General features: G+C 35.3%; 1 protein-coding gene across 3 annotated transcripts; it reads left to right on the top strand.

The window, feature by feature from the left end:
• The first annotated feature begins 97 nt into the window (after positions 1-97).
• GPR174 (G protein-coupled receptor 174) lies at positions 98-27,828 on the top strand. 3 transcript variants are annotated; one of them, XM_037132195.2, is made up of 5 exons: positions 98-149; positions 1,504-1,560; positions 7,424-7,463; positions 8,571-8,663; positions 21,665-27,828. In XM_037132195.2, the coding sequence occupies exon 5, from the start codon at positions 22,187-22,189 to the stop codon at positions 23,186-23,188; it is 1,002 nt and encodes a 333-aa protein (XP_036988090.1). In that variant the 5' UTR covers positions 98-149; positions 1,504-1,560; positions 7,424-7,463; positions 8,571-8,663; positions 21,665-22,186; the 3' UTR covers positions 23,189-27,828. The 3 variants fall into 3 exon arrangements, with proteins under 3 accessions (XP_036988090.1, XP_036988089.1, XP_036988091.1); XM_037132194.2 differs by lacking the exon at positions 98-149 and adding an exon at positions 1,141-1,259; XM_037132196.2 differs by lacking the exons at positions 98-149; positions 1,504-1,560; positions 7,424-7,463; positions 8,571-8,663 and adding an exon at positions 8,670-8,808.

The raw sequence follows: 27,828 nt of genomic DNA, 5'->3' as shown, positions 1-27,828 counted from the left end.
TAACTAGAGTAATACAAAATTATTAAAGATTGCTTTGGAAGTTCAGTTTTCTTATCCTGCGATCTCTTCAATTTTCCTTTAGATCCTGCTCCTACCATCTACTCCCATCTCTCCAATTTTAATAAACCCAATCACACCAAGGTTTTCAAGTAAGTATATTTCTAGGAGCATCAGGATTTGAAAATCAAGACTAGGAAGAAGGGAATGCTTACCTCCAAATCACTGATGTTTCAGGTACTAGTGAAGGAAACATTTTGAGGCAGAGAGCCTTACAGGTACTCTTTATAATATACCACAGAGATATGTCCTAGTATGAGGCTGGACATATACTAACATACTTCTTTGTCCCATGGTCTGTTTGAAAAATACTCTTGTTCTGATCTAGAAGTACTACTCAAGTCTTGAGAATTGCTTCAGCTGCCTTCTGCTCATCTTGTAGCAGTTCTGGTGGGGTGTTAGGTGTCTAATAGAGTGTAGTGCTGAGCTCTGGGGCTCAGAGGCTCCTTGGAACACCATCTTCAAGAGGCTGTGGCTACGGGTCTAGGCTACAGGAAACCAGCTCATTTTCACTCAATCCTCCCTAACCACTGAGAGGAAATGGGAGCTTACCTACACTTCCTTGTCACAGGGACTCTCAGGGGAAGGCAGAGTGAGTGAACAGGAAGTTGGGGGGGTGAGTTTAGATCTCCAAATTCCTCTTAAAAAGTAGGGTATTTATTTCATTACCATGAATTTGAAGGTATATACATGAAAAAAATACCCTAGGCAGAAGTCTACCCTGTCTTGACTTCTTATAGTGGGAATTACCTAAGCGATATCCTTAAACAAGGAATATCCAGTTTGCTACCTAAACACAACAACTGAGGAGTATGAGAAAGGATCATAATCAAGACTGTAGTGGTCCACGAACTGTGGAAGGGACCAGAGGGCACTTAGCTTAAACAAAGGGCTCCATAAATAAATATAGTGTGTGTATTATTACAAACTCAATGCTCAGTGCAACCACAGGATTGGAAGATAATATCTGCTAACCCTATAAATATAAATGAGACTTTCCTTGCTAAGTGTGAAGATTTTCAGGTTCAATGTACAGCCCATAGTGTAGCCCTGCACCTTGCATCATTAATGAGAGAGAGAGAGAGAGAGAGAGAGAGAGAGTGCTGCCCTCTGGAAAACGGAAATGTTCAGTGTGCACAGAGTGGCTTGCATATTTCACTCTGACATCTCACTACCATGTTTTTCAACATGGTAATGGTTAGGTAATGCTGATAATTTTATTTCTTTTTTTCCCTTTTGTTTTCTTTATTTTTCTTTTGGCTTCCTTTTTTGTTTTGTTTTGTTTTGTTTTACTCTTTTCTCACTTCCTCTTTCTCTCCCTTGTTCACTCCTTTCTTTCTCCCTCTTTCTTTCTTTTCTTTTCCCGATAGTAAAGGGAGATTAGATTGGTTGTTCTCAGAACAGGGAGCTGGAATTGATGTACAGATCAGTATCATCCTTTTGCAGTGGCTGTCAAATGAATTCTTTGGAGACCTATGGAGAAAACAGAAAGAAACTAAAACGGTAGGTTCTAGTTTTCAAATGCATAATTAGCATTTTCTGTGCCTTTTTACCCTTGATATCTGGAATTTGCCTCTTCACATCAGATTCTGGGTAACGTGTCAGATCTATGGGTGGTATGAATATAATGAACCCAGACCATCCCCATATGTCATTTCCTTGGTATTTGCACAAACAAAAATAATTATACAGTTGGTTGCCTGAGATGGGAGAGGGGAGGTAACTTTGAACTTGGAAAAATGTAAGTTTGATATGAAGAGGTTTTTTCATGATGTTTCACTCAATTCATATTAAATAAGATAGGCCTGTGAACATTTGTAATTTAACCAACTATGTTAAGTAAAGTTACTTGCATGAATATGTAGGATTTAAAAAAATCTACTCTGCTATAATTCTTTAAAATTGATGTTTTTATTTTGGGGGTGATTAAAATGGTTAAATTGATGTTGTGTCATTTTGAAAACGAGCTCTTATTTAAAAAGAATAAGAAAGCAGTAATATCACAGGACCTTTATGAATATGAATGCATGTTTTTATCAGCTGTATAACTTACATATTCTTACTATAAAAGTGAATTGTAATTATTGTTAGCAAACAGAATCTGCTTTCAAAGAAAGAAATCCAAGGAAAAATTTATATTGAGAGAGAGAAGAAAAAGAAAAACAGCAGACACAGTTGCTCTATTTCTCATGGATAAGCTATATCAGAATAAATGAGTACATTAAAAATCAACAATGAATAAAATGATATTAAGTTAAATTGACATTTTTGGTACTTATAATTGACAGGTTATTTTAACAAAATGTAAGTGAAATTATTTTCTGATTTGCATATTGTTTCTCTTCTGTGCTCAAAGAGAAAATATTAAGGACGTTTTCTTCTAACTTTTAACTCAATGATGAGGTTATCAGTGTCATGATAAGTGTTAAGAGTAGCGTTCAGAGATTATAAAAAAACGAAGGGCTGGATTTTCATGGTATGACATGACCAAGTATTAAATCTCAAGTAATAAACAATTTTCCTGCTCCTTTCTCTGTTGTCAACAGTGGTGTGCACGAACTTCATTTTATACTGCTCTAATCTTTGTAGAGAAGCAAAAGGTTATAATTTTATGCAATTAGCAGAGTTACTATTTGTTAGAGAGCTTTGGTCATTCAGCAAGGAGTATTTCTTTTCTGCAAATCTCAAATATGGTAGCAAAGGTATCAACCTTATTGATAGTATTCAAATTTTTAAGCCCAGGGAAAGATTCCATCGGCCATACTAGCAAATATTTGGATTACGTTAAAGCCCCCTTCCAAGAAGGTTGTGTAAGGGGGAGGGCATTTCTTTTAATTACATAAAATGTTCTTTACACTTGTGAACACATGCACTGCTTTGCTTTACTAAATGTTTACAGTAACATTTCTGTGAGACAAGAATCATCTAGTGTATTTACTCCATTGAGGCCAGTGTAATATGGTCCTAAATATTGTAAAGGTGAAAAAACACAAAGTAGGACATTGACTCCTCCAAAAACCTCGCTGAATTTCCACCAAGAGACTCTTAGGAATGAATGAACTCAATTATCACCATTTGCTCTAGGTAAGCTGAAATGCTTTTTGCCTTACTCTCATAGACACTTTTGGCACAATCAGATGCCCTGAACCAAAAAGGGAATTTAACTCCTCTGACAACTACATATTGCTGTGAAAAGGGATCACAAAATAGTTCTGTTTCCCTTGCCCATTAAAGTGACCACCCAAAAGTGTTCCTCTTGTGTCCCAGGTCTCAAGACTCAGTCTCCATATCCCTAGTCAGAGGATAAAAAAAGATTAAAAACGATTCAAATCCTTCCACTCAGAGGAGCAATGGCAAAAAGGGTCTGAGACTCTTCTATGCTTTGGAAAGTGACATAGATTGACAGTTTTCATTTTACAATTGGAAAAACTGAGGCTCAGGGTTGAAATGACTGGGCCAAGTACCTCTGTGAATCTGTGGCAGAAAAAAAGTTAGAACCTAGATATCTCGATGTCTCAGCCAGTGCTTCTTTTTCGTCTCCTTATTGAATAACAATGCTTGAGGATTAAGGAAGACATACATTATTCATTGGCAAATGTTAAAAGATGTCATTTTGAAATTACTCAAGAACCTCTCAATACCAGGGGCATACTTCAGGCTGTTCCTAAGGACCCCTGATAATGTAGCAAACTGTGATATGGAGGTTTTAGCACTGTTTCCTGCAAGAATAGGAGATAATTGTTTCTACTGTGCCCACAGAAAAAAATCCCAAAATGCAAATTGATACACACTAAATGCTGTAATACAACAATATTACATACTGGATGCTGTAATTACACACCAAGATTTTTTAGACATACGTTTAGTGGTTCTCAAGTCCTCCTTAAATCTCAAGATGTGAACTTTAGTCAGGGCCAAACTCACCATGGGCTGCGGGTCAACACTAGGTTTAGGCCATCTCTGAGCTATTGATTTTCTCCCCCAAAGAACTTATGCCTTACTCTAAATTGAGTATCTTCCTAGTAATGACTCCAGAAAAAGCTTTAAAAATATCTAATCAGTTGTAATAGCATAATCAATGAAATATAAGTAAAAAATAAATGTCTAATAAGTTACAGAGAATTTAGCATTCATCAGGTTTTGAGAGCATATCTAATATTGGCTCTAACTTTGATTTTGGATTCCCTAATATTAATATTTGAAGGCAATAATGATTCTTATTTACTGTATACTTATGAGGTACTAAGCATTTGGCAAAATCTCTTATATTTTGAAAATAACTCTATTTAATTTCATCATTTATAGATAATAGATGAGGAAACCAATGTGAAGGAAACAAATAACTTTCCCAAAGTTGCACAACTGCTTTTGTTGACTTTGAAACTCAGTTCTGTTTATTGCCAAAGCTCATTTCATCATGCTATGCTGTCTCAATATCATACAGTCATGTTTCACTATATTATCCTTTTCCATTTTAGAATCGAGAGATTTTATAATAGAGGGAGTCAAAAGTGCACTTGTTTAAAAATAGGAACTGTTTTTATTAGATTTAGTCTGGGTGACCTAGGAAACGAGAGGGCGATAAAACACATATAACACCAGGTAAAATGGATAATCAGGGGAATCATAGATAAAACATTTTAATTATCTCTAACCAATATTTATAGTATTTTATTATTTTCTAGTACAGAAGGGGTAATAATAGGAATTATATAATGTACAGCCCCAGCCCTCATGGAGTTTATTTACTTGGGGAGGACAAACTAGAACATATTAAATATGACTATAAAATAGGAATTTAGAAGAAGAATGTGACTTAATGACACGTTTTGTCTTAGGGAGTCATAATCCCCATTTACATACCGTAGTTGATATGATGCAAAAAGGTCATGACATTAGATACTAATACCTACTAGGTGCTTTGCATTCCTTTGGTCATAGTTCCTCTGTACAATTTGCAAAATGCCATGGGCAATTGCTTTTAAATCACACTTGGAAAATTAAGTTGTACCTGCCTCACACTTGCCAAGTTCCCTTCAGCACTTTGGAGCATTATGTGTGGTCAAGCTTGCAGCTTAAATGTGTATAAGGAGCAGAATAGTTATAAGGCTTACAGCTGAATACAGGAGAAGAAGTAGGATTTTTATGAATTAGTGAAATCACTGCCTTTAGAAATGCCAGATGGACTGTCCCAGCCATATTAAGGTTTGTATCTTAAATATATGGCAGCTTTCTATAGAATTTAGCATTTCACTTATTCAGTTTAGCAACTGATTTTACTCATTTCTCTCTTGCCTTTATGTTGTATCACTGCTGCTAGTCTATAAGTATTCAAGGAGAAAGGCCATCTCCTTTCTTTTTATCTCCAGTGATATCCAGCATAGTGACTTGATTTACAACAAGGTATTGCTCATCTCTTCATTTTCCCCCCTAGATTGATAGTTTACAAAACTGTAGCAGTGGGAAAGAGCCAAAAAGGAAAAAGAGCATTTATCCTATTTTGGTTATTTTCTCCCAGTCTTGCATGACAGTGGAAATAAATGTCTGTGTGTCTGTGTCCCTGTATGTAAGGGAGGGTGGTGAGGGAGAGAGGTGGGAAAGAGGCAGAAATAGGTGTTGATTTTTTCTGCACATAGTAAAAACAATGGCTTCCATGCCATTGCAGAAAGAAAATGAAGGACACTTGTTTCCAGGTATTTGTACACTGATGTTTTAGAAATTTGACATAATTTAGTAACATAAACAAAGCTTATATTCAAATGATATGACTATAGATTGGAAAGAGAATTATCCACATACATATTAGAGAATATGTACTTGGGAGGAAGTGTGATCTGGACAAAGAAACACAAGGCTTTTGAATTGAAACTTAGATTCTAGTCCTCTTTCTGACATTAACTTGGTATGTAATCAGGATGAATTCCTTCCTTTCTCTAGGTCTCAGTTACGTTCTTTGTAAAGACTAAAGATCAAAAGAGATTAATATATTATTAATAAAAATTTAATAAATATTTCCCTGGCTGGTGTGGCTCAGTGGATTGAGTGCTGACCTATGAACCAAAAGGATACTGGTTCGATTCTCAGTCAAGGCACTTGCCTGGATTGTGGGGTAGGTCCCTAGTAGGGGGCACTTGAGAGGCAACCAGACACTGATATTTTTCCCCATTTTTCTCCCTTCCTTCCCCTCTCTAAACATAAATAACATCTTTAAAAATGATTTAATAAATATTAATGAAGTCCAATATTTGTTTAAATGCTCAATCAGTTCTGCCAGCAATTGAAACATTATTTAAAAAGCTCACTGAACCATTATTTATGGCAACTTTGGGCTCACCTATGAAAACAGCACGCTCAATAGCTTCGCTCTAACTGAATTTGTCGCTGTGTAGGTTGCTGAGCAGTCTTCAGTGTATGATATGAGAGATCCAACCTGTTTATAACATTTCCCTCACTCTCCTCCCAAATCACTGTAATCCTTTTTGCTTGGGTCTGCAATGGTTCCCATTATTTCTTAAAATAAGTCTTCTGGGAAAATGTCTGCACACATCTTTGAAGGCCTCGGCTAATATCTTCTACTTCTCTGTCATCAATGCATTAGCTTAAATGAACTTATTAAAATCTCAGTGGTTTTGAGAGCTTAAATGTAGACATATTGGTCCAAAGGAATGTTTTAATGGGTACAGGACAGGAAAAATTCTGTACCAACCAGAAAAGGCTTCCCGAGACTGTGGGTTTGGATTGGATATTAAGATTAGGCATTTTGGGTTGTGGTATGAGAATTCTTTATCAGACCTGAGATGATAAAGCATTGGAAAGGAAAGACACATATTTCTTTATATATTTTTCAAATTTTATCTCAAATTGTGCCAATTTACCAGTTCAAAATTTCTACAAGATTTAGACTATTAGAACTCAAAGGAACCTGAAGGATAACTTAGTCCAACCTCATTTTGCAGATGAAGGACTGAGGCCCAGAGATAGGAGGGACTTTCCCCAGGTAATACTACTAATTAGCGATAAGTCTAAGACTAGAAGCTTATGTCTTTGACCAGTGCTCTTTCCTCTACAGCCTGCTTTCTACCAAGAGGCCTGTGTTGGGAATTGAAAACAAAAACAAAAACAAAAAACACAAGTAAAACACAATGTCTTTAGTGAATGCATTGGCTGTTCCAAAAGAAGTTGGTAAAGTAACCCCCTAAGCCAAACCCCATTGTTTGAACTTGCCTGACTCCTATCTATGAAATATAATAAATAAAATGACTTATAGGTTGTTGAAAGGACTAGCTTGAAGCAAATTGGTTTAGATGACAACTATTATGTTGGCTGCTTGTCTTTTATTTTATTTGCCTTCTTCTCTCTTTTCTAGAATTCCCTGCCAACACTTATGATAAAATCTGGATTTTCAGGTAATCTTACTATGTTGCAACACTTAAGACTGTCCCCCTCAAGGTTCCTGCACGTCCCTTATTTTACCAAATAAGATGTATCTTTCTTGTATTTCATCCCACTCTCTTTCTATGGTGAAAACTAGTTTAGTGTAATGGATTACAGTTAATGGGTTAATGTAAAAATCTTCCTTGTAGTATTTTTAATTTTATTAGAAGATTGTTGGAGACAAAGTTCCTTAAAGTATTGTATTTATAATGGAATATTTCAGGAAAGGTGGCAAGCCTGTACAAGAGATCATTGGGTAGAGTGAAGCAGAGAAGAGCGAGGTGTGGTGTTTTGATGCCCCTAAATCACCCCACATAGGAAGCCATCTACAAGCATTACAAGGGGACCTATATGGCAGTTTTGTGTAGAAGATAATTTACCTCTTAGCATCAGCTTTGCTGACAGCCAGTGGCTAGTTGGGTCTCCATCCATGTATATTCACTAACTAATGAAACAATTGCGGTTGTGAGAACTCAGAAGAGATACCCAACTGAGAAAGAGGCAATTTCTACCCTCCAGCTGTGCTGTGAATTTGATTAGAGTTGTGGAATTTTTCTGAGATATCTCATCATAGTTAAGAGCTGCTGGTGGCTAGGGAGTGACTTGTGAACTCTGCCACTGACATTCCTCCCTTCTCTCACCCTTCCAAAGTCTAACAAGTCAAAAAGAAATGTGAAATGGTAAAGGAATTCCCACTCATTCTACTTTGCTACTACTAAGGGCTGAGTGTAACTCTCTCCATACTCTCTTTTGCTCATGGTATTACTTTGGGAGATTTCAGCTTCCACCTGTTGCAATTTCCCAGCCCTCTGTAAAAATCTCCTTCAAGATTCAATTGGTCAATCTGACAGTGACCAGAGGCGAGGGGGGAATAAAGGGAGGGAAAGGGGAAGGGTCATCAAAGAACATGTATAGAGGACCCATGGGCATGAACGACAGGGTGGGAATTGACTGTGGGAACAGGAGGGGTGGGCAGGACAGGGGAGAGAAATGGGGGGGTAAATTGGGACAGCTGAAATTGAACAACAATAAAAAAAAGATTCAATTGGTCACTGTTCTTCTATTGTATGTTCTTTCAGGAATGAATAAATTGATCCAGCCAGATTCCCCATGGCTTCCTCAGTAAACCCTATTACTCTGATTAAGAAATTCTACCAGCACTGGAGAAAACAGTTAAGTAGTCAAATATGGTCTTGACCTCTGTTTTGGTATCATCCCTGAAAGGGTGCTGTTTCACTCTGTGGGCCCTGGGCAGGTACCGAGAGCCCTCACTGGCTACCAGTCACACATTTGCTTGTCCACTTGATGAATTACCAGGTAATGACCAGGTTTTTACAGTCTATGAATATCATCCTATTGAACATGAAAGCCTGTTATTTCTGGAATATTTGGCAGAATGTGGTATTTAATACTGTCCTGTGAGTCATATTAAAGTTTGAGGGAAAAGGAAAAATTAGTCATACTGATCTTATGTTTATTTACTGTTTTGATATTATGGCCATCATAGATTTGCATTAATTTTGATTTAAAAAAATATTGCACTAAAATATTTGTATCTTTATTACTGAGTTCTTTGGCAACTCCTTAAATTTTGTGTTACTCACCTCACCCTAATTTTTTATTGGGTCTACATACAAATTATACAGTGATTTCAAAGCTAAACTTTACACACACACACACACACACACACACACACATATATATATATATATATATATACATATACTACGCACACACACACACACACATTGGCCACTTTAGTCATACAGTAGAGAATAACATGTGAGTTTGTGTGTGTGCTGAGGAAGGGGATGCCAGTTAGGCTACTGTTCACTGATTAGCCAATGAATCTAAGGTTAAGGACAGATTTGAAAGTTATAGATTTGGGAGAAGGGGAATTATTTGTCATGTTTGCTTTTGGTTCCTTTGTATGGGTGCCTATAGTTAGAAGAAGTATATTACCATTGCACCAACCTAGATATCTAACCATTGAAAGGGACATGTCGAATACCTTAAGCTTAGTTTAAAAACCCATGAGCAAAATGACTGCATAGATTACTTAAACATGAAGAAAATAGTCACATTCAGATTAATCCCTAATCAGGAGGTCAGGGTTTTAACAATTAATACACTTCTTTATAGTGCAATGCTCTCTGTATGTGAATACAGAGTGCTCATGTTTAAATTAAATATTTAGTATAAGGGTTTATGCATATCCAGAAGCCAAATTTAAGCCACTCCATTCTTTCTTTCTGTTTGCATTTTTTCATAAAAATGAAAAGAGCCTCTCTTCAAGTCCACTCAAGATATTTCCCCCCTGATGTAATCAGGATGAGTATAGCTGAAGAGCTCAGTGAAACAAGGAGAAAAAAATCAGGCACCTGTTCAAAACATGTTATGCTTGCAACAGTCATAAACTAGTGATTAGTAATGGATGGAGTAGACTACAGAGCTAAGGACATACATCTATTGTCAAAAGTAATTATAGGTTGGCTCAAATAAAGTACTATACATCCCTTGGAGGTATTAACAAATGGGAGTGCTGATTGAGCCTGAATTTCTGTTGTGATATGAAATTCAAATAATTGGGGGAAATTCAAATGCATTTTAATTTATCGATAGCTATGAAAGTCCCTAATCAAGATACAACCTCAGACTTAAGAGAAAGATAAATATGATTCTAGTACTACTATCAAACAAACAAGAAAGTGAAGCAAAACAATACAAACATTTTATTAATAAAAATGTAAATAAACTTCTGTAATTTGTTTAAATGATTTTGTCCAGGAAACATTAGCTGGCAATCTTTTTTTGGCCACAGCATTTATGTATGCATATAATATATGTAATAAAACATTTAAAAACATATGATAAACATATAATTAATAAAATTTTAAACATATAAACAATTAAAAAGTTTTAAAATCAAGAAATAATAAAATTTCAACTCATTGATAGAGTCCAGGAAGATAATGTGTTTGTGTATGTGTATTATGTTGCTTTGTGTTTCTTGAGTGATTTTTCCCAGATGTAGAGATTCCAAATAAAGAATACTATTCATTCTTCAGGAGAAGAATACTGTTCTAGTGATGAATAACTTGGCGAGATATGTAGGATATGTTGATGGCATAGTTGGAGCAGTTGTGAGAGTTATTAAGGAAGTCAGACAGAGCTAGAACTAAGACAAAAATAATGTAGATAAGAACAATGTACAGAAAAGATCATATGAAACAAGTAACAGTCTATGTAGGAGGCAGAGAAGAAAAGCAGGGGCAAGGAAATTAAAGAAGATTTTAAATTGGAAAGTTTAAGTTATTAGTGATATCAGTGATATTCTCAATATTGGGAAAGACAGAAAGAAGAAAGTTCTCAGTTTTAGATAAATTTACCTTTAAGTTTGCTAGTCATTTGTTTTAACCTTCTTATAATCCCACCTGTGATGCCTTCTCTAAATGACTGATATATGGATAGATAGATTATAGGTAGATAAGTGGTCAATCACAGAATAATGAAAGAGCATTAACAGCATTAACATTGATGGTCATCTTAAAAAGAATACCCAGACTTCACATACCATCAATTACTGTGTTACTGACATCTATCACTGAAACAATTGGCTCTGAAAACTGTCAAAGAGTGATTTCTCCAATCTCTTTGTACCTGACATGTACTTAAGTTGGTAAATACAAGGAGTAGGAGACATCTAAATTTGAACTTTTGTCATCTCTTCAAGCAAAATGTCATTGTTATAACACTTGATAAAATGTCACTAAGAAAAACAAGAGGAAAATGCAGTGAGCTCAATGTAACTGAATTTTGAGAAGTGGCTAGTCATTTAGTTATTCCAGTGAAATCAAGAGCCATCAAAATCTAAGCAAATATTGCTGATAATTTCATTTTTATTCAGCTTTGTAGTATCCACTGGAATATTACTTAGACATTAAAAAAGCATACAAACTTGTCATTTGCCACAGCATGGATGGACCTAGAGGGTGTTATGATAAGTGAAATAGTCAGACAGAGAAAGACAAATACCATATAATGTAAGAAATGCCTTATATGGAATCTAAGAAACAAAATGAATGAACAACCAGAACAGAAAGAAACTCATAGTTACAGAGAACAAATTGATATTCACCAGATAAGAAAGTAGTTGGAGAGATGGCCAAAAAAGGTAAAAGGTGCTAAGAAGTACAAAGTGCCAGTTAAAAAATAGTCATAGGGGATCGAAAATACAGCATAGGAAATATATTCAATAATATTGTAGTAATTATGTATGGTGCAAGATGGGTACTAAATTAATCATGGTGATCACTTTCAAAGATACATCAGTGTCTAAAACTAATACGATAGTATATGTCAAGTATAATGAAAAAATAAATGAAAAATAATAGTGCTGTTCTCTGAAAAAAAATCTTTTTATTTATTGTCACTAGTTTGGGATTAAAAGCACCTTTTTTTCTTTAGGCTTTCACAAAATGCATTTAAGGGAAAGAAATTAGAAATGAATAAATAATAAGCTTATGCTTAAATTTTGCCTAGACTTACCCTAGGCCAAATTAATCCTGTAGGTTTAAAGACGTCCAGAAGTCCAGCTTTGTTCTCTGAGTAGATATGACATAGAAAGGTAAGCTCTTAGACTGTATCAAAAGTAAAAGTGCACAAACCAGCAGGTAAATTTAATTATATATGTATAATATATATATAATTTATATATATGTATATATATATATATATATATATATATATATTATCTTTTTACAACAGCAGGTTTGGGGGACAAGTGCCTGTTTAACATATTTTGGGTACTTTCTCACTCCCCTGACCATGGTAGGGGAAGGACTTGTCATTTCCTGCCATAAGAAGGCAGCAAGCTGTGGTAAAGGAAGTAAAAATAGCACCACATTGCCACAAAGAATTGTGCTGTCCTCCATTTTGGCATGTGTGTATGTGTGGTGGGGATGTGATATGTTTTAAAACTGACCTTCATTTGTACTTCTTTTGATCACAATACAATGTAGCTGCTTAAATGTATATTCTCAACAGTTTAGATTTCTTTTAAAAAGGGAAGGAGTGTGTTTTGAGTCTTGTACTATACCTTAGATCATTGACTGCAGATAAATATGGGAAATTTGTAGTTGGGTAGTTTTTAAAATGTCAAATGGACATTAAACTTGTGGGGACCACTGTTACTGTGAAGGATGTGTTTTCTCTTTGATTGTTTCTGAAGTTTCTTTGATTTTATTTCGAAACACTTTTAGTGAATATGCAGTGATTATTTTGGGAAAAACGTGGAGGAAATCTTAGTTCAATGGGATGGTATTCAGAGTACTTATTTTATTCATTGGCAAATTACCAATAAGGAAGAGCAAATTTTCCTGTTGAGAAAAAAGATAATTTTATAAAGAAAAGTATGTAATTCTTAGTAAACAAAAAGGAAATGTTCTTCAAAAAGTGTCCTCTGTAATCTCCAAATGCTTTACAGTGCTGAATCTCAATGATTAAAACAATAGCTAGAAATTACTATATGTGCTTAGATTTTATAACTTGAAAAGTCTTTAAATGACATGTTGCAAAAATTACACATAACTAGATCATTTAGAAAGTGGTTCTGAAAACATACTGAGACATTTGTACTATCTATTTAATAGATATTTCCTACATTTCTGCTAAAGGACACTTATTTAGTATAGGTCTATTCTAAGTGTTGTGAGTGATACACAGATGATTAAGACAAAGTCCCCACTCTGAGATAACTAATAATCTAGTGGAAATATAGACAACTAATTATACCATTGGACAGGATGATACACATCAGGCTACAATAGAGGTACAAATAATGTGCTGTGGGAAGTCAAAGGAAAGAAAGGTAATTTCGATTTGAATGACTCAAGGAAGTCTTGGAGGAGGATATGAAGTAATCCAAATTATCCTTTATATCAAGGATTTACCTATGAAAGTGGGAAGGTGGATATGGGGAAACAGAACATAAAAACATTCAAACTAAAATAAAAGACAGAAACATAAAGGTACATGATATATTCAAGGACAGCCTGGCATTGCAAAAAGCCTAAGAGACTTTGGAAGGGTATAGGAGACCTGGCTAGAAAGAGAAAATAGAGGTTTGAATTTCAGAATTTTAGTCCATCACAATGTGGACACTTGGAAAATTTTGCACAAGTGCATGATATGCTTGAGCCTGTATCTGGTAAAGACATCTGCAGAAATATGTTAGTCTAACATAAGAAAGTATGCTATTTAACATAATAAAGGAAGTATGCTCATTACTCATGTCAAAGAGTAATGTGTTATAAACAGAGATAAACTATGAATGTTTGTTCCTCCTTCTGAAATACTGCTAGATGTTACTGATACTGTACTGGAAAGGTATAAAAACTTTTCATTTGCCCAGTGAGATTTCTTATTTGCTTGCCTGTTTATTTTAGGTAGGAGTTGCCACCCTGTCCTTGAGTCAACCCAAAGTAAAAGCTCTTAGTATTTCTGTAAGAGCATCTGCAAAAAGTTTGGTAAGAGGGGATTTTGCAAGCTTCATACATACATTTCAACTCATACTATAGACTGAAAAAACTCAAGAATGGGTATATATTGTACTTTTAAATACAAAGAACAGGATCTCACAACGGTGGCCTGTCCAGTCCTCCTTGATTATATCCCAATCTTGAATTGTATTACTATTCACTCCAGTAAAATAAAGAGTTATCAAAATGAACCAAATGTAACAAATAATGCCACTCATTGAAAAATTACTTTATTTAGTAATGGAGCATTAGACAGTGAACACAAGTATGCAAAATTCCAGTTAAATATTGCCTTACACGATAAGCTCCAAGGTCTGACATGATCCCAGGTTTGACTTAAATTGGGTCTGTGATTTTTAAGAAGACATCTCAGTCTTGTCCTATAGGAGAGTAAAATTTCCTGGTCTTTGAGAATCTATTACCTAAAAGACAGGTGTGGGAAGAAGAGAGGGTGTCATAAGAAATGGTCTCATCAGACTCAATTTTTACCATCTCCTTTCAATCAATATACTTGATGTTATCTCATAGAAATGTGACAACAGTTCTAATGAGAACCTACAAAATAATTTGATGTCTGATGTTTCATACCTGGAACATTAATTATTCCAGACTTGGGCTGTAGAGACTTCCAAGTAAATATATCATGACCTGGGTTCTTGAATCATTAGTACAGTGGATTTGGCACTAGAGTCTTTGAGGTTAGTTTAGGACATTTCCTATTGTATCTCTGTAGCCCTGCTTTTGGAGACAAATCCAAGGCAACAGACCCCTCCTACTCTAACACTTCATAGTTATAACTCTTTTCCCAAATATAGTGGCTAACAAAGTAAGAAGAGTCTGTGTTAAAAGTGATGTGCCACTCTATCTGCTTCCACCTAAACCAGGAGGCATGTGCCTGTCATTGAGTTTCTATCACTGGTGGAAGATTAGTCAAGGAATCCATCCAGTCATCTTTTTTTTATGACACTTTAGTGCCAGTAACCAGAAAGATGCCTCTAAGGGTCAAGTTTTCAGAAGACTCAGTTTGCTTCTACTAATCAGGAAGTTTGTACTGCTGGAAGGAGAAGTGTAGGACTGCAGTAATGGTTCCTGGCATGTGATCACTTCTAAAGCTGTGACTCCAGGACTTGGGAGGTTTACATTTTGAAGAGATGAAGAAAACTCTGGATAACTTACAGGATCACTTTCCAAGCACAGAAAACATGGTAGAAGATTGAAAAGTAACCATCCAGAATACTGTTTGGTTGAAATACCAGATGTCATGCTGTAAAGAACCAAAAATCAAGACAGGTCCAGTGAAGACAAAATTTCTATGAGGGGAATCTTATATTCAATCACCTGGAATAACAGTGTTCAGTGTTTTGTACCCTTTGCCCATGTCTGATTTGAAGCCTGATCTAAGGACAGAATCTGTTATCTGTCATCTAAAATCCAAGAATGAGATCCCCATATTTTAGATTAATTGTCTCTCTTTTGGGGTATTAATGTTCTATGGGCATTTTTAGAGTAATTATTGAGGATTCTGTGAGTAGTTTTTAGTGTAATCACTAAGGGCTAACCACTTCTTTTTGCCACTTGCACTTTAGTATTTAAAATCTTAAATTTTAAATAATTTTTGTCAGGATTATGTAGTTTCTGAAGATCCTACTGTCTGCCAAGAGGTTCCACATTACCTTTTTGTTGCTTAAAACAAAGTTTTATAGATTTGGGATGATACAGTGTGGAGAAAATTGTCTAAATATAAGTAAACCACAAATAAATATGGCAGGCGAACTATTAAACACCAAGACAGAAAAAGCTTTTATACTAACTGAGCTGAAAGGCAGGGTATGCAGAAGCTCTGGGATGTATTACACATGATCCAGAATTTTTGAGTTTGTAAAGGGTACTGACATTATTCAAGAAAAGTGGCCAAGATTAAGTGGCGGGATTCCAGCTTTAAAAGTGGGACTCTGCCCTGGCTGGTGTGGCTCAGTTGATTGGGCTTTGTCCTGTGAACCAAAAGGTCAATGGTTTGACTCCAGGTCAAGGCACATGCCTGGGTTGTAGGCCAGGTCCTCAGTTGTTTTTCTCCCTCCCTTCCCCTCTCTAAAAAAACAGATAAATAAAATCTTTTTAAAAAGTGAGAGTCTGGTATTCCAAGCTTAGACTCTCTCTGTAGAGCAAAAGACTTATACATAAGAAAAATGAATTTAAGCCCCAGTCAACAAGTGCAAAGGAACTTCTGTCTTTTTTCTTTTTTAAAAATTATTTTATTGTTGTTCAACTACAGTCTTTTTTCTTAAATGAGTTTTTTTTGGCAACTCTTGAAATCACACCATGTTAAGTAGCTACCTACACTCAAAATCAAGACCAACACAAATGTGAGGACCCAGAGACTGGTTTAATTTTTCAATCCACTCTTGCTGTTTTTAACCAGAATGTATAAGGTTGTTTTATATCTCCACTTTTTAAAAAAGATTTTATTTATTTATTTATCTTAGAATGGGAAGGGAAGGAGAGAGGGAGAGAAATATCAATGTATGGTTGCCTTTCTTGTGTCCCCTGCTGGGAACTGGCCTGCAACCCAGGCATGTGCCCTTACTGGGAATTGAACCTCCATCCCTTGGTGTGCAGGCCTGTGCTCAATCCACTGAGCTACACCAGCTAGGTATATCTCCACTTTTGTGTTCTCTTAATCCTATGAAGCAGTAGAAAGGGCTCACTCAAAGAAAAAAGTGCAAGAACAGGACTGCAAAACAGTATAAAGGGCCATAAGGACCTGATTATCTTGAACCTTAGTTTATTTGATGTAATCTTGGAAGCTTATAACTTTCCTGAGAAGCCCTTTTATTTTTTAAATGCTCATGTCTGGTCTGAGACACAAGGTTAACATTCAGAAAAACTGCAGAAAACTTCCACAGCCATGTCAGCACCAAGAACAGGAAATACTACTACATGCATTAGTTTTCCTACTATAACATAACATAATTTTCTCATCACTTCTACCAAGTGAAAATACTAGAAATTTAATGTGGAAAATGGAACTTTGTACATGGCAACTTGTATTTTTGATTAAAAATTAAAATTCAAACACCCAAAGTGGTAAAAACAGGTGACACTGACATCCAGATATCTGGCCACATGTAATTCTAGATTGTGTGCTATCAAAACTTATTTATGACTTTTTTTAGTATTTTATCTATGTATAAATAACTATTTGATATCCACTATGAATCATGAGTTAAACAATAGTAAACAACATGGAGCTATATTAAATTGTTTACAAAAAGGAATCATCCTGTTAGATTGAGCTCTGCTCTAGATGTTCAAAAAACTTAGTTGAGTTGAATCTACTTGAGTTCCTACTGCATACAAAGCAGTTGAGCATTTTAGGGGTAGGAGATTATAAAAGTCCGTAAAACATAGAACACATTCTTAGCAGGTAAGGAACTCACAGTTTTGTAGGATGTAGTATAAGTATATTTCTAATATAAAGTACTATGGAAAACAATGAGAGAAAGATACATCAATCAACCAATTATCTTGAACAAATAGTCAAGTAGTAGAAAATACCAATTAAGATCCTTTTTAAAAAGTTTTAAATGTTATTTTTCAATCACAGTTTACATTCAACACTTTTGTATTAGTTTGAGATGTACAGCATAGTGGCCAATCACATGCTGTACTTTACAATGTGGTCCCTCTGATATTAGCAGTACCCACCTGGCACCATACATAGTTATTACAATATTATTGACCATACTCCTCATACTGTACTTCAAAGTCCTATGACAATTTGTAACTACCAATTAGTTCTTAATTCTTTCACCTTTTTCACTTTGCCCTCCAACTCCCACTCCTGTCTGTTAACCATCAGTCTGTTCTCTGTATGTCCTGTGTTCTCTTCATTGCATATTCCTTTATGTAAACTAACTCCTTTATGTAAATATCCCCCAAATTCTTTTATTTCTGCTTGTATGTTTATGAAGATTATAATTATCTTTTCAAATTAAGATAAGATCTCTTTATAGTTTTGATCAAAATTTTATTACAAGTTAAAAGTAGTTTGGCAAGAATTTCAAGTCCGTATATATTGTATTCTTATCCAAAAATAATGCATGGCTTTAAATTTATTGATATACTCTTTATGGCTTTCAAGAAGTTTGTAGTTTATTTTTATATAGATCTCACATATTTCTTGTTCATTTTTTACTAAGTACCTTATATTTGATATGAGTATATAACTATACTTCAATTATTTAATACTAGTACACAGGAAACTTATGTCACTTTCTTTACAGCCACTTATTGAATTTTCTTGTTAATTTTACTAATGTTTCTGTTTATTCTTTTGAATTTCCTAGCTATGTAATCATATTGTTCATAAAACTGATAATTGTATTTCTTTCCTTATATTTTTACTTTTGTTATTTAACTTCTATTTTTGATTAAATTGTATTGGTTAGATCTTTCAAAAAAAAGGACTATGGGAGTTTACAGGTAGGTATGGTCACAACTAGGCAGGGAATAATGAAAGCTTCATGAAGAAGGTAATTTTTTTGTATTGCCTTTGAAGGATAGGCAGGATTTCATTAGGTAAAGATGGGGTAGGACATTCTAAGCAGAAGAAAAATTAAGAACACAGGCAATGAAGATAATAAAGGACAGGAAATACATGCAAGGATCTAATTTGGCTATGAAACTTTACAAAATAAATTGATATTGGTCTTGCCCTTTATAACTCAAGAAAGACTCTCAGATTTGAATGCTCTCTGATTTGGTTCTCTGGAAAGACTGTTATAATGTAGACAGCTTGGCTCCACTCTTTGGTAATTAAGATTCAGTACATCTGGGATTTTCACTTTAATATGCACTACAGTTAGCCCAGGGACCACATTTTGAGAAACCCTGTTTAAGAAAAAGGAAAATAATAAAAATAGAAACCTCTAAATCAAGTGAATGACATCAAGACCCTGAGAGATGAGACCTGTGAAAGAACAAACTGATGAACATATTTTTAAATAAGTGGTAGGAGCAAGGAAGTGGGTAGGTATTTAAAGAACTTGTTAATTATCGGTACAGATTTCAATAGCCTCTGGAGTTACCAGTCCTGAAAACCCATCGGTGTGCCCTGGTCTCCAGGATATGAAATAATTACAAACTAGGATATCTGAGGAATGGCAGTGTGACTGAGCCTTATTCACTAGGGATATGAGGTCGAGTGATGCCCATCCTGGTATTTCCAAGTAATTAAAAGAGTACTGTTCAGAGCAAAGGAACAAGATGCACCACCTGCTGGAAAGGAAATGGGCTTCAGGTCTCAGTGGAGATGTATTGACTCAGCTAAATAAAAGAATTTCCTGGAACAATGACACTGTTCACAATAACTACATTGCCTGTTCACACATAGGTATTTTCTCCCTTCATGAAGTTGGCCTATGGGGGAATCATAGAAGGTGTCAAAAGTAAGGGAAACTGGGAGTCTGAATGAATGTGGTATATGGGTAGAAAACCACCCTTTCAAATAAAAAAAATTCTGATGGAACATTCAGTGGGACAGAACTGGCGAATTACCTAGAAGAAGTAACCAGGCAAAGACATTCTCTACTATTTTATGACTATGCTGTAGTCAGCTCTTTACCTTGAGGCAATTACTGGACAGGTTTACTGGAAATATTGTAAGCTAATTGACTTTGAAGACTTTCAAAACTGAAAAGGAAGTTTTGAGATTTTTATGTGTACTGATCAGAATCAAGAAAAATTTGTTCTACTTTTCCCTATCCAATATGTACACACCTTGTTCAGCCCTGTATGATTTCAGTCACTTGGAACACTAATGCTACTTTTTCTTGGCTTCCCAAAGTGTTTACCAAACCAGAACTCCAAAATAAAGATGGATTTTGAGTAAGTGGTTGCTTATGGCTTGTAATCGGACAGTTGCTCAACAGGGTTACATATCCAAAAATATAGTCTCTACTTGCAATTAATATGTCTCAAAGAGCAGCATCAAAAATTAGGTCATTTGATGATGTAGCATTTTAATAACTTACTTTCCTTTATTAAAATACAGAAACACATTTTGATTGGGGAAGTTCTAACATCTTTATAGATAATAACATTTTGCTCAGAGCAAGTAAAAGATAACTTCGCTTTAATAGTTACAGTGAATTTGAGATGATGATGAAATATCCAAGAGTAGAGGTCTTACATATAATTGGAAAGAGAGCTATGGCTCAGATGAGATGATATAGATTTAAGACTCATTGGCTGTGATAGGAGAAGTGAATAGATGTTCAGTAGAGGTTGACTAGACAAACATTTGTAAACTTCTAATGTCTAATCAGTGACATTAATTGGCAATGCCTTTTGTATAAATAGTTAAAAAGGAAGTTCAAAATCCAGGGCTTTTCACTTTTTGGTATGCTACCTACCTAATTTGTCCCGTCATCTACAGCATAATCACTACCTCTGAAAATATTTTAAAGAAGTATTTCAGTTTGGCAGCTGAAGGACCTCTAATTTTAACCACACTTTCAATATTGAAGTTCTTTACAGTTGTACTTCCTTGTATTTTACAACACCATCTCTATACTTCCTTTACTTCCCTATCTGAGAAACCTCAAAGTGTTTAACCTGAATGCATTGTTCATGGTATACATCAGAACTTTAATTAAAGTGAGCACCATATCGCTGAATAAAAAATGCTCTTTTACTTAATAGGAAAGAGTCAAAATAATAACTACAATGCCTTCAGAGTTTGAATCAAGCACTTTAAACCACATGGGTTTTATAGTACAAACCAGGATGTTTCATAATTTCTATTTCATTTTTTTCTTCCCCCATATCTTTAAAGTCAGTTAAGTCCTTCTGGATTTCAGTGGCCTTGAGGCAACTCTCCAAGTCCCTATGCTAAAATTTGTTTACCTCAGAACACAGGTCATGGACCCAGCTGAGTCAACTTTTGGGGAATTTTGATTCTTTTACTGGTGCTATGGTTTGTTGTTTTGGATAATTGAGAGGTGACTAAATGACCCATGTAAATAGAAGCATTTAAAGAGAGGTTGGTTGCCCATTTCTTCTCAGACATCTGGGAAGGATATAGATCAAATCAGTGGCCCTTTAATAATGGCTCAAAGAGAAATGTTGGGTTGCTGTATTTGAATCATATGGGGAGCTTTTAAAAAATACAAATTTCAGACCCTATATGTTGGATCAGAATCTCTAGAGGAGACACCAAGAAAGCTATGGAAAGGTTTATTTTTTTAAAAATGTCCTTAGATGAGCCTGATGATTGGTGGGGTTTGTGAAGCAATGGTTTAAATCAGAGCCTCACAAATGCTATTATGCAAAACAAAAACCTGTAGTAATTGTTAAACTGTAGATCCTAATTCAGCAGATATCTGTTGGGGCAGGAGGTTTTTCTGTATTTGTTCTGTATTTCTAACAAGCTCTCAAGTGATGCTGGTTCAGGATGACATTTTGAGTAGCAAGGGGCTAGATTACCTCTTAGAATCCTCCTAGCTATACTTTCCTGTGATTCTGAAGTGCCTTGTAGAAACATCAGAACTTCCTATGTAAACTAATATTTTTTCTACATATAGGCTTTTTTTGAAAAAAAGTATCAGACAATAATTTTTTCTTCATTTTTTTAGCTTTCAACACATAACAGAAAAACTCCCAGAAAAGGTGGTGTATCTACATTGATCATCTCTGAAGAGCTGCAGACCTACTGAGTACTTAAACAAACCTTTCTTTTATGTGAACCATAAAAAGGAAAAACAGCCTGCCAAACACCTGTAAAGTGATGACTATTATCATATGAAAGTTAAAAGAACTGCTATATGACATGTTCATGATTCAAACAAGAGAGAATCAACTGTTGTGATGTCCCAGAAGGCCTTATGACGAAGTAAAGAAAGGGGGAAAATTATAACAGCTTGTCATCTCTCTTTGTACATTAGACTTCCATGTAGTTACCGTAGACAAATCAAAGCAAGCATGAAAGTAGTTCTTTGAAAATCATATCTAGAGGCTGAGATCTACACATAAGAAATTTATCTTATATTTAGCCTATCCAGCTCATCAATAATTAATCTTTAAGAAAGAGCAGCAATTGATCGTGAATATAGGTTTTGAATTGCCATTTGGCAAAGACAGTTTCTGTGGGAAGAAAAATGCCTACTAATGACACATGTGCTGAGCCAGATGGACACATTACAGATTTACGATACTTTATCTACGCAGTGACATACACTGTCATTCTTGTGCCAGGTTTCATAGGGAACATATTAGCCTTGTGGGTATTTTATGGCTATATGAAAGAAACCAAACGAGCTGTGATATTCATGATAAACTTAGCCATTGCTGACTTACTACAAATTCTCTCCCTGCCTCTGAGGATCTTCTACTACTTGAATCATGACTGGCCATTTGGGTCTGGCCTCTGCATGTTTTGTTTCTACCTAAAGTATGTCAACATGTATGCAAGCATCTATTTCTTGGTCTGCATCAGTGTGAGACGATTTTGGTTTCTCATGTACCCCTTTCGCTTCCGTAACTGCAAACAGAAATATGACCTATACATCAGCATTGCTGGCTGGATGATCATCTGCCTTGCCTGTATGCTCTTTCCTCACCTGAGAACCAATGATGACACCTCAGGCAACAGAACCAAATGCTTTGTAGACCTTCCTACCAGGAATGTCAATGTGGCTCAGTCCGTTGCCATGATTACCATTGGCGAGTTGATTGGGTTTGTCACTCCTCTTCTGATTGTCCTATATTGTACCTGGAAGGCTGTTTTATCACTGCAAGATAAATATCCTGTGGCCCAAGACCTTGGAGAGAAAAAGAAAGCCTTGAAGATGATTCTAACTTGTGCGGGAGTATTCTTAATTTGCTTTGCACCTTATCACTTCAGTTTTCCTTTAGATTTTCTGGTCAAGTCCAACAAAATTAAAAGCTGCCTAGCCAGAAGGGTGATTCTGATATTTCATTCTGTTGCCCTGTGTCTTGCTAGTTTGAATTCCTGCCTTGACCCAGTCATATATTACTTTACCACTAATGAGTTCAGAAGACGGCTTTCAAGACAAGATTTGCATGATAGCATCCAACTACATGTGAAATCCTTTGTGAGCAACCATGCTACTTCTACTATCACAACCGAATTATGCTAAATAAAAAAATAAATGTGGCTGGAAATGAAAAAATATCAGAATACATTTGTAATGTCCCAAGCTACTAGAAAGTAATCACAGGAAGCACTCACAGATTTTTTTGTTATGTTCTATCTTACCTATGTGAGGAATTCACATCTTTATATCAGAACCTATTTAGAGCATTATACTCTACCATCGTTGATGTCCATGCAGTAATTTGTCACCATGTCTTTAAGACTTGAACTATAAAATTTCAGTGACATCCTGTACACATATGCTCTCAACTAGAGTTAGTAGTTTTATCTGTGAACCTAAGACACAAAGAGACAATTACTTTGGTGTCATTATAAGCACTTAGTTTGTTACAATGGACACAGTATTTAGAGGCAATGTAGTTGTCTATACTGGTAACTACAGTTTATATTCCAATATCGTATTTTGGTTATATATTAAGTAGGATGGACAATATATTATTATGTGAAAATAAAGTGTTACAAACATGGGATCACTTTTACCTCCCATGTGTGATTACACTCTAAGGTTTGAAGACTCAAATAGCTATTTTATTCACTTCAGTGTCAATATGAAACATCATCTGTCACACCTATTCATAGAATGAAAATCTGAACTTGGGCCTTTATTATGTTAATAGTAAGGACAAGAAACAGATTCACCTAAAATAACTTTCTAAACTGCCATATGAAATCCACCCAGGGCAGATAGCTTGTCAAAGTCCATACAATGTGACCTATATAAATGTGACCGAAATTACCTCTATAATTCAGGAGACAGCAGATAGGTCACAATCACAATTTGGTTCCCTTAAATTATTTCTGAATATCACCTCTGGAAATGCATGTACCTGCCTTGTAAAGGGCATTTCCACCATGCTTCCAGAGTGATGTTGAAGTACCTCTGACAGATTACTGCATTTTTGAGCCTATGAAATAAGCAATGCATTAATTAATCACCAAGCTTAGATCAGAGGAAAAAGAAGTAGAGTGGGTAGAGCTCTTAAAATCCTTACCATATTGTATTTCTTCTTTTAAATTAGGTGGCAACTGTTAAGCTACATCCATTAGCAAGAGTTGGGTTTGAAAGCAGCTAGGCATGTGGGTCCTAGTCTTCAGTAATTTGTCTGGTCCACCTTCACCTCAGTGGTACCATTCTGAGGTCAGTATAGCCTACCTCCCTGCAGCTAGAGAAGTCATTTTTTTCACCTTTAAAAAAAAGTGCATAAGATTAATTTTGGCAGCATCGGACACTCCTCACAATGCCTTGCCTGCTACCTGTTTGGTACTAGTATCAGGAAATAGAACCAGGATGTGAATAGTAATTAAACCTGAGATCTTAAATATTTCAATACTATAAAACATGTTTTATCAAAAAGCTCTAACTTAAAAAATGCTCTACTCAAAAATGTGTGCTGTATAATAAAGACACATGCTACTTTGGAAGGACTATGGAAGTTAACCCATGGTTTCATCATATTTAGAAGAAAGGAGTTGTTTTAGGCACACAGTTATGATACTAATATGTTTAGGGGAGGGAAAGTGGTGGAATATCTAAGATAAATAGAAAATTTTCTAATGTTTTCTCTGGACAAGAGTTGGTATTGTTTGTACTTTGTTATTAAAATAATACCTTATTAGAAGACTGATGTTGTGCTGCTAGCAGTAGTGTATCTATCTCCTAATTATAAATTGTAAGGTACATATTTTGATGTGTTAAATAAGTGTTGTGATTTTAGAAAGAGTAACTATGTCTGGTCTGTTTGCCTTAAAGTGATTTGTGTTTGGATATAATTTAGTGTTGTAATGGGTTCACAATTAAGAATTTGTGGGTACTTGGAATGGAAGAGTCTTGCCTATAGTATATGTTTTTACTATTTTCTACATAAGCATGAATTATTCTTCTTATTGTCATTTTGTGAGATCAGTAACCCTATTTTATTAAAATATTAATTTCTCTTTAAACATATCATTTTTAAAGGGGAGGGTAAATATTATCAGGGGATTATTAAACTTTTTAGAGAAATGGCTGAGGTTGAAGCCCACTTACTAGACAGCCAGAAAGCCCTGGCAGATCATTTACATCATTCAAGGAGATAAGTGTCCAGTATTCTTAGGCTGCTTAGCTATGACCACCCTTTCTCTTCAGAACTGTCCATCTGAATTTGTATTCATTGCTCTGATTTACTTTATCTACTCCTCCTCCCCATCAATATGTTTAGTCTTCTGTCTTATTCCTTTGTTCTGCATATCAGTAATCTGGTCAAATTATTCACACTAAGATGCTAATGTGCTAATGTTAGCTTAGTATGAATTTTCCAAGGAATATCTAAATTTTAGGCCTTGGAAATAAACCTTAACTCAAACTATTAATCCCTCACTTTTAATGGAGGGAATTAAAAACATTGAAACAGAGTGGAGGAGAAGATACTTTGAAGAAGTGGGTTTTACAGCACTGTTTTTCAGATTATATATGTAGCAAGTGTTCACCTACTTGGTTTATCATAATGGGGATGCCAAATTCTAAGACATGGATCTACAAGCATGGCTATCAGTTTCTCAGATCTCTGCTTTCTTTCTTTTTAACTTTTCCCTTTCCAACTCTGGACCTGATTTTCAGGGGAAAATCTAAACTAGGAGAGAAGTACTGCTATAGCTGGTATCCAGACAGCAGCTTCCTCTCTGAGCTTCTTTCCTTGGAGAAACTTTTCTCTGAACCTCCATTTATCACTCTCCAGGTTCAGCAAAATCAGGGTACAAAAAGTTAATATCCTGAACTATAGTAATATACAATTCAAGATAAATAAGCTCTCATTTTCTATATAAAGTTATTTAAGTTCTGATTCCACATATATGTGTGTGTATGTATGTATGTAATTATTCCAACAAGACAGATTTTGAATATGAGGGATTTATATGTTACCATTATTCCCATTATTATAATTATTATTTTATTCATATGTTTTATATGTTTTCATTTTTACTCAGTTAAAGAACTAATTCTATTAACCTATAATTCTGTGAGAAGAGCCATCTGCCATAGGAACAACAAATCAAGTTACCTTGGTCTGAAACGGTGCATAAGCAGAAATCTTGTGCAACTTCACTTTTATTTTATATTTTTGTTTTTTACTCCCAAGACACTGTAAAAATGTTGCACTTGGTATCTAGTTATTTATGCCTATAATTTAAAAATATACATTTTAATAATAAAGATGGTCTCTGTAATTATATAGACGTTTTCTGCCTCCAGAAGTCAATTTGTATTTAGTCACTTCTTAAGCTCACTGATATACATGGGGATCTTTGTCAGTGTTCTCACACATGGATGAATACTGTGAGGTGCTACTCTCCTTTTCTCTCCCTGAAGAGGTTAATGCTTTCCTCCAATGGAAAGATGAGCCATTTCCCCCATCTTACCCTACCATTTATCCATACCTTGCATAGATAAATTCATTACCATCCATACCCTACTAAGATTATTCTCCACTGCCAGGTTTTGACCAATTTCATTTGAATGACTTAAAACCCTATATTTTCTAGAGTATACAATCTGTGGGTAGAAAAGGAGATGAGGTGACAGAGGAAAGGTTTTTTGCTATAGTCTTAAAGCTTGTTAACAATTAAGTATCTGAGTTTTGTTGTGCATTGGCAGAAAGAAAAATCTATTCCCTATCCCTGTACTTTACTGTCCCTGTCTCTTCTTCTGAAAACAGTTCTATTTTTTTAAGTGAAGTCAAAACAATTGTCTCTGAATCTCTTTTCATCTTAGTTATCTTTTTGGCACTTTGTATCCCCAGTAGTTTCAGATATCTTCTGTAAAAACCAATATGTTAGGAATTATGCATTTCGGCTGTTGCAGAAAGATTTTCCTAGGAAGTGGTAAATGTTTTCCTAAGGAGAAATTTCTGATGTGTTGGTAGATCTGAAAAAAATAGTGGGATATAAATATGGGATCTGCTCCATGCTCCAAATGTCCTCAAATCATATATATGCCTCTTCTGTGCGTTCCCAAAAGTAACTTTACTATATTCACTATCATACTTGGGTGAGGGGAGTGAGTAAGAGATAAACTGTCAAGTGAATGTGACTATTTTAACTCACTTATTCCTCAGTTGTTAAAGAATGTAATGTGTGTTTGGAGAGCAGGCAGTTATAACTTTCTTAAATTTCACAGACCATTTCCTCAGCAGAATTTCCTCAGCCTTAACCACTCATTTCACTTTGCCAAGATCATATTTCTTCTATTTGTTGACTAAGTTTTCTTCATGTAACCCCTTACTGCACATTTGCTGGTTCAGCTATAGGCACACTACTTCCTTAAAGTCTTACATTTTCCTTCTTGGATCTCTTCAAACAACAGAGAAACTGCCCTTTGGGGGGTGGTGTCTGTTGTTAAGCCTATCTCCTTGACCCTAGTTTCTTCTATTTTGCAGGAGCTTCAGAAGCAGAACTGAGGCAGAACTAGGATCTTTGGTCTTCAAGTTTAACTCTGGCCAATAATTGAGAGATTTTTTCCCAGCCTTTTCTAAACAATGCTGATTATACACAACTTGTACAAAGATTGGTATATTTCATACCTTTGAAATATAAATCTAATCAGGATAAACATAGACAACTCAAAATAACAATGGCCCAAGTTTTAAG

Source organism: Artibeus jamaicensis, unplaced genomic scaffold (assembly GCF_021234435.1).
Source record: "Artibeus jamaicensis isolate MK-2021 breed Jamaican fruit bat unplaced genomic scaffold, CSHL_Jam_final contig_241, whole genome shotgun sequence".
NCBI lineage: Eukaryota > Metazoa > Chordata > Mammalia > Chiroptera > Phyllostomidae > Artibeus > Artibeus jamaicensis.
The sequence above is the reverse complement of the archived record's forward strand: the minus strand, read 5'-3'. Positions and strand labels throughout refer to the sequence as shown.

Bases quoted from the DNA above. Each gene is read 5' to 3' on its own strand.
- GPR174 (XM_037132195.2), top strand. From the start codon at position 22,187: ATGCCTACTAATGACACATGTGCTGAGCCAGATGGACACATTACAGAT.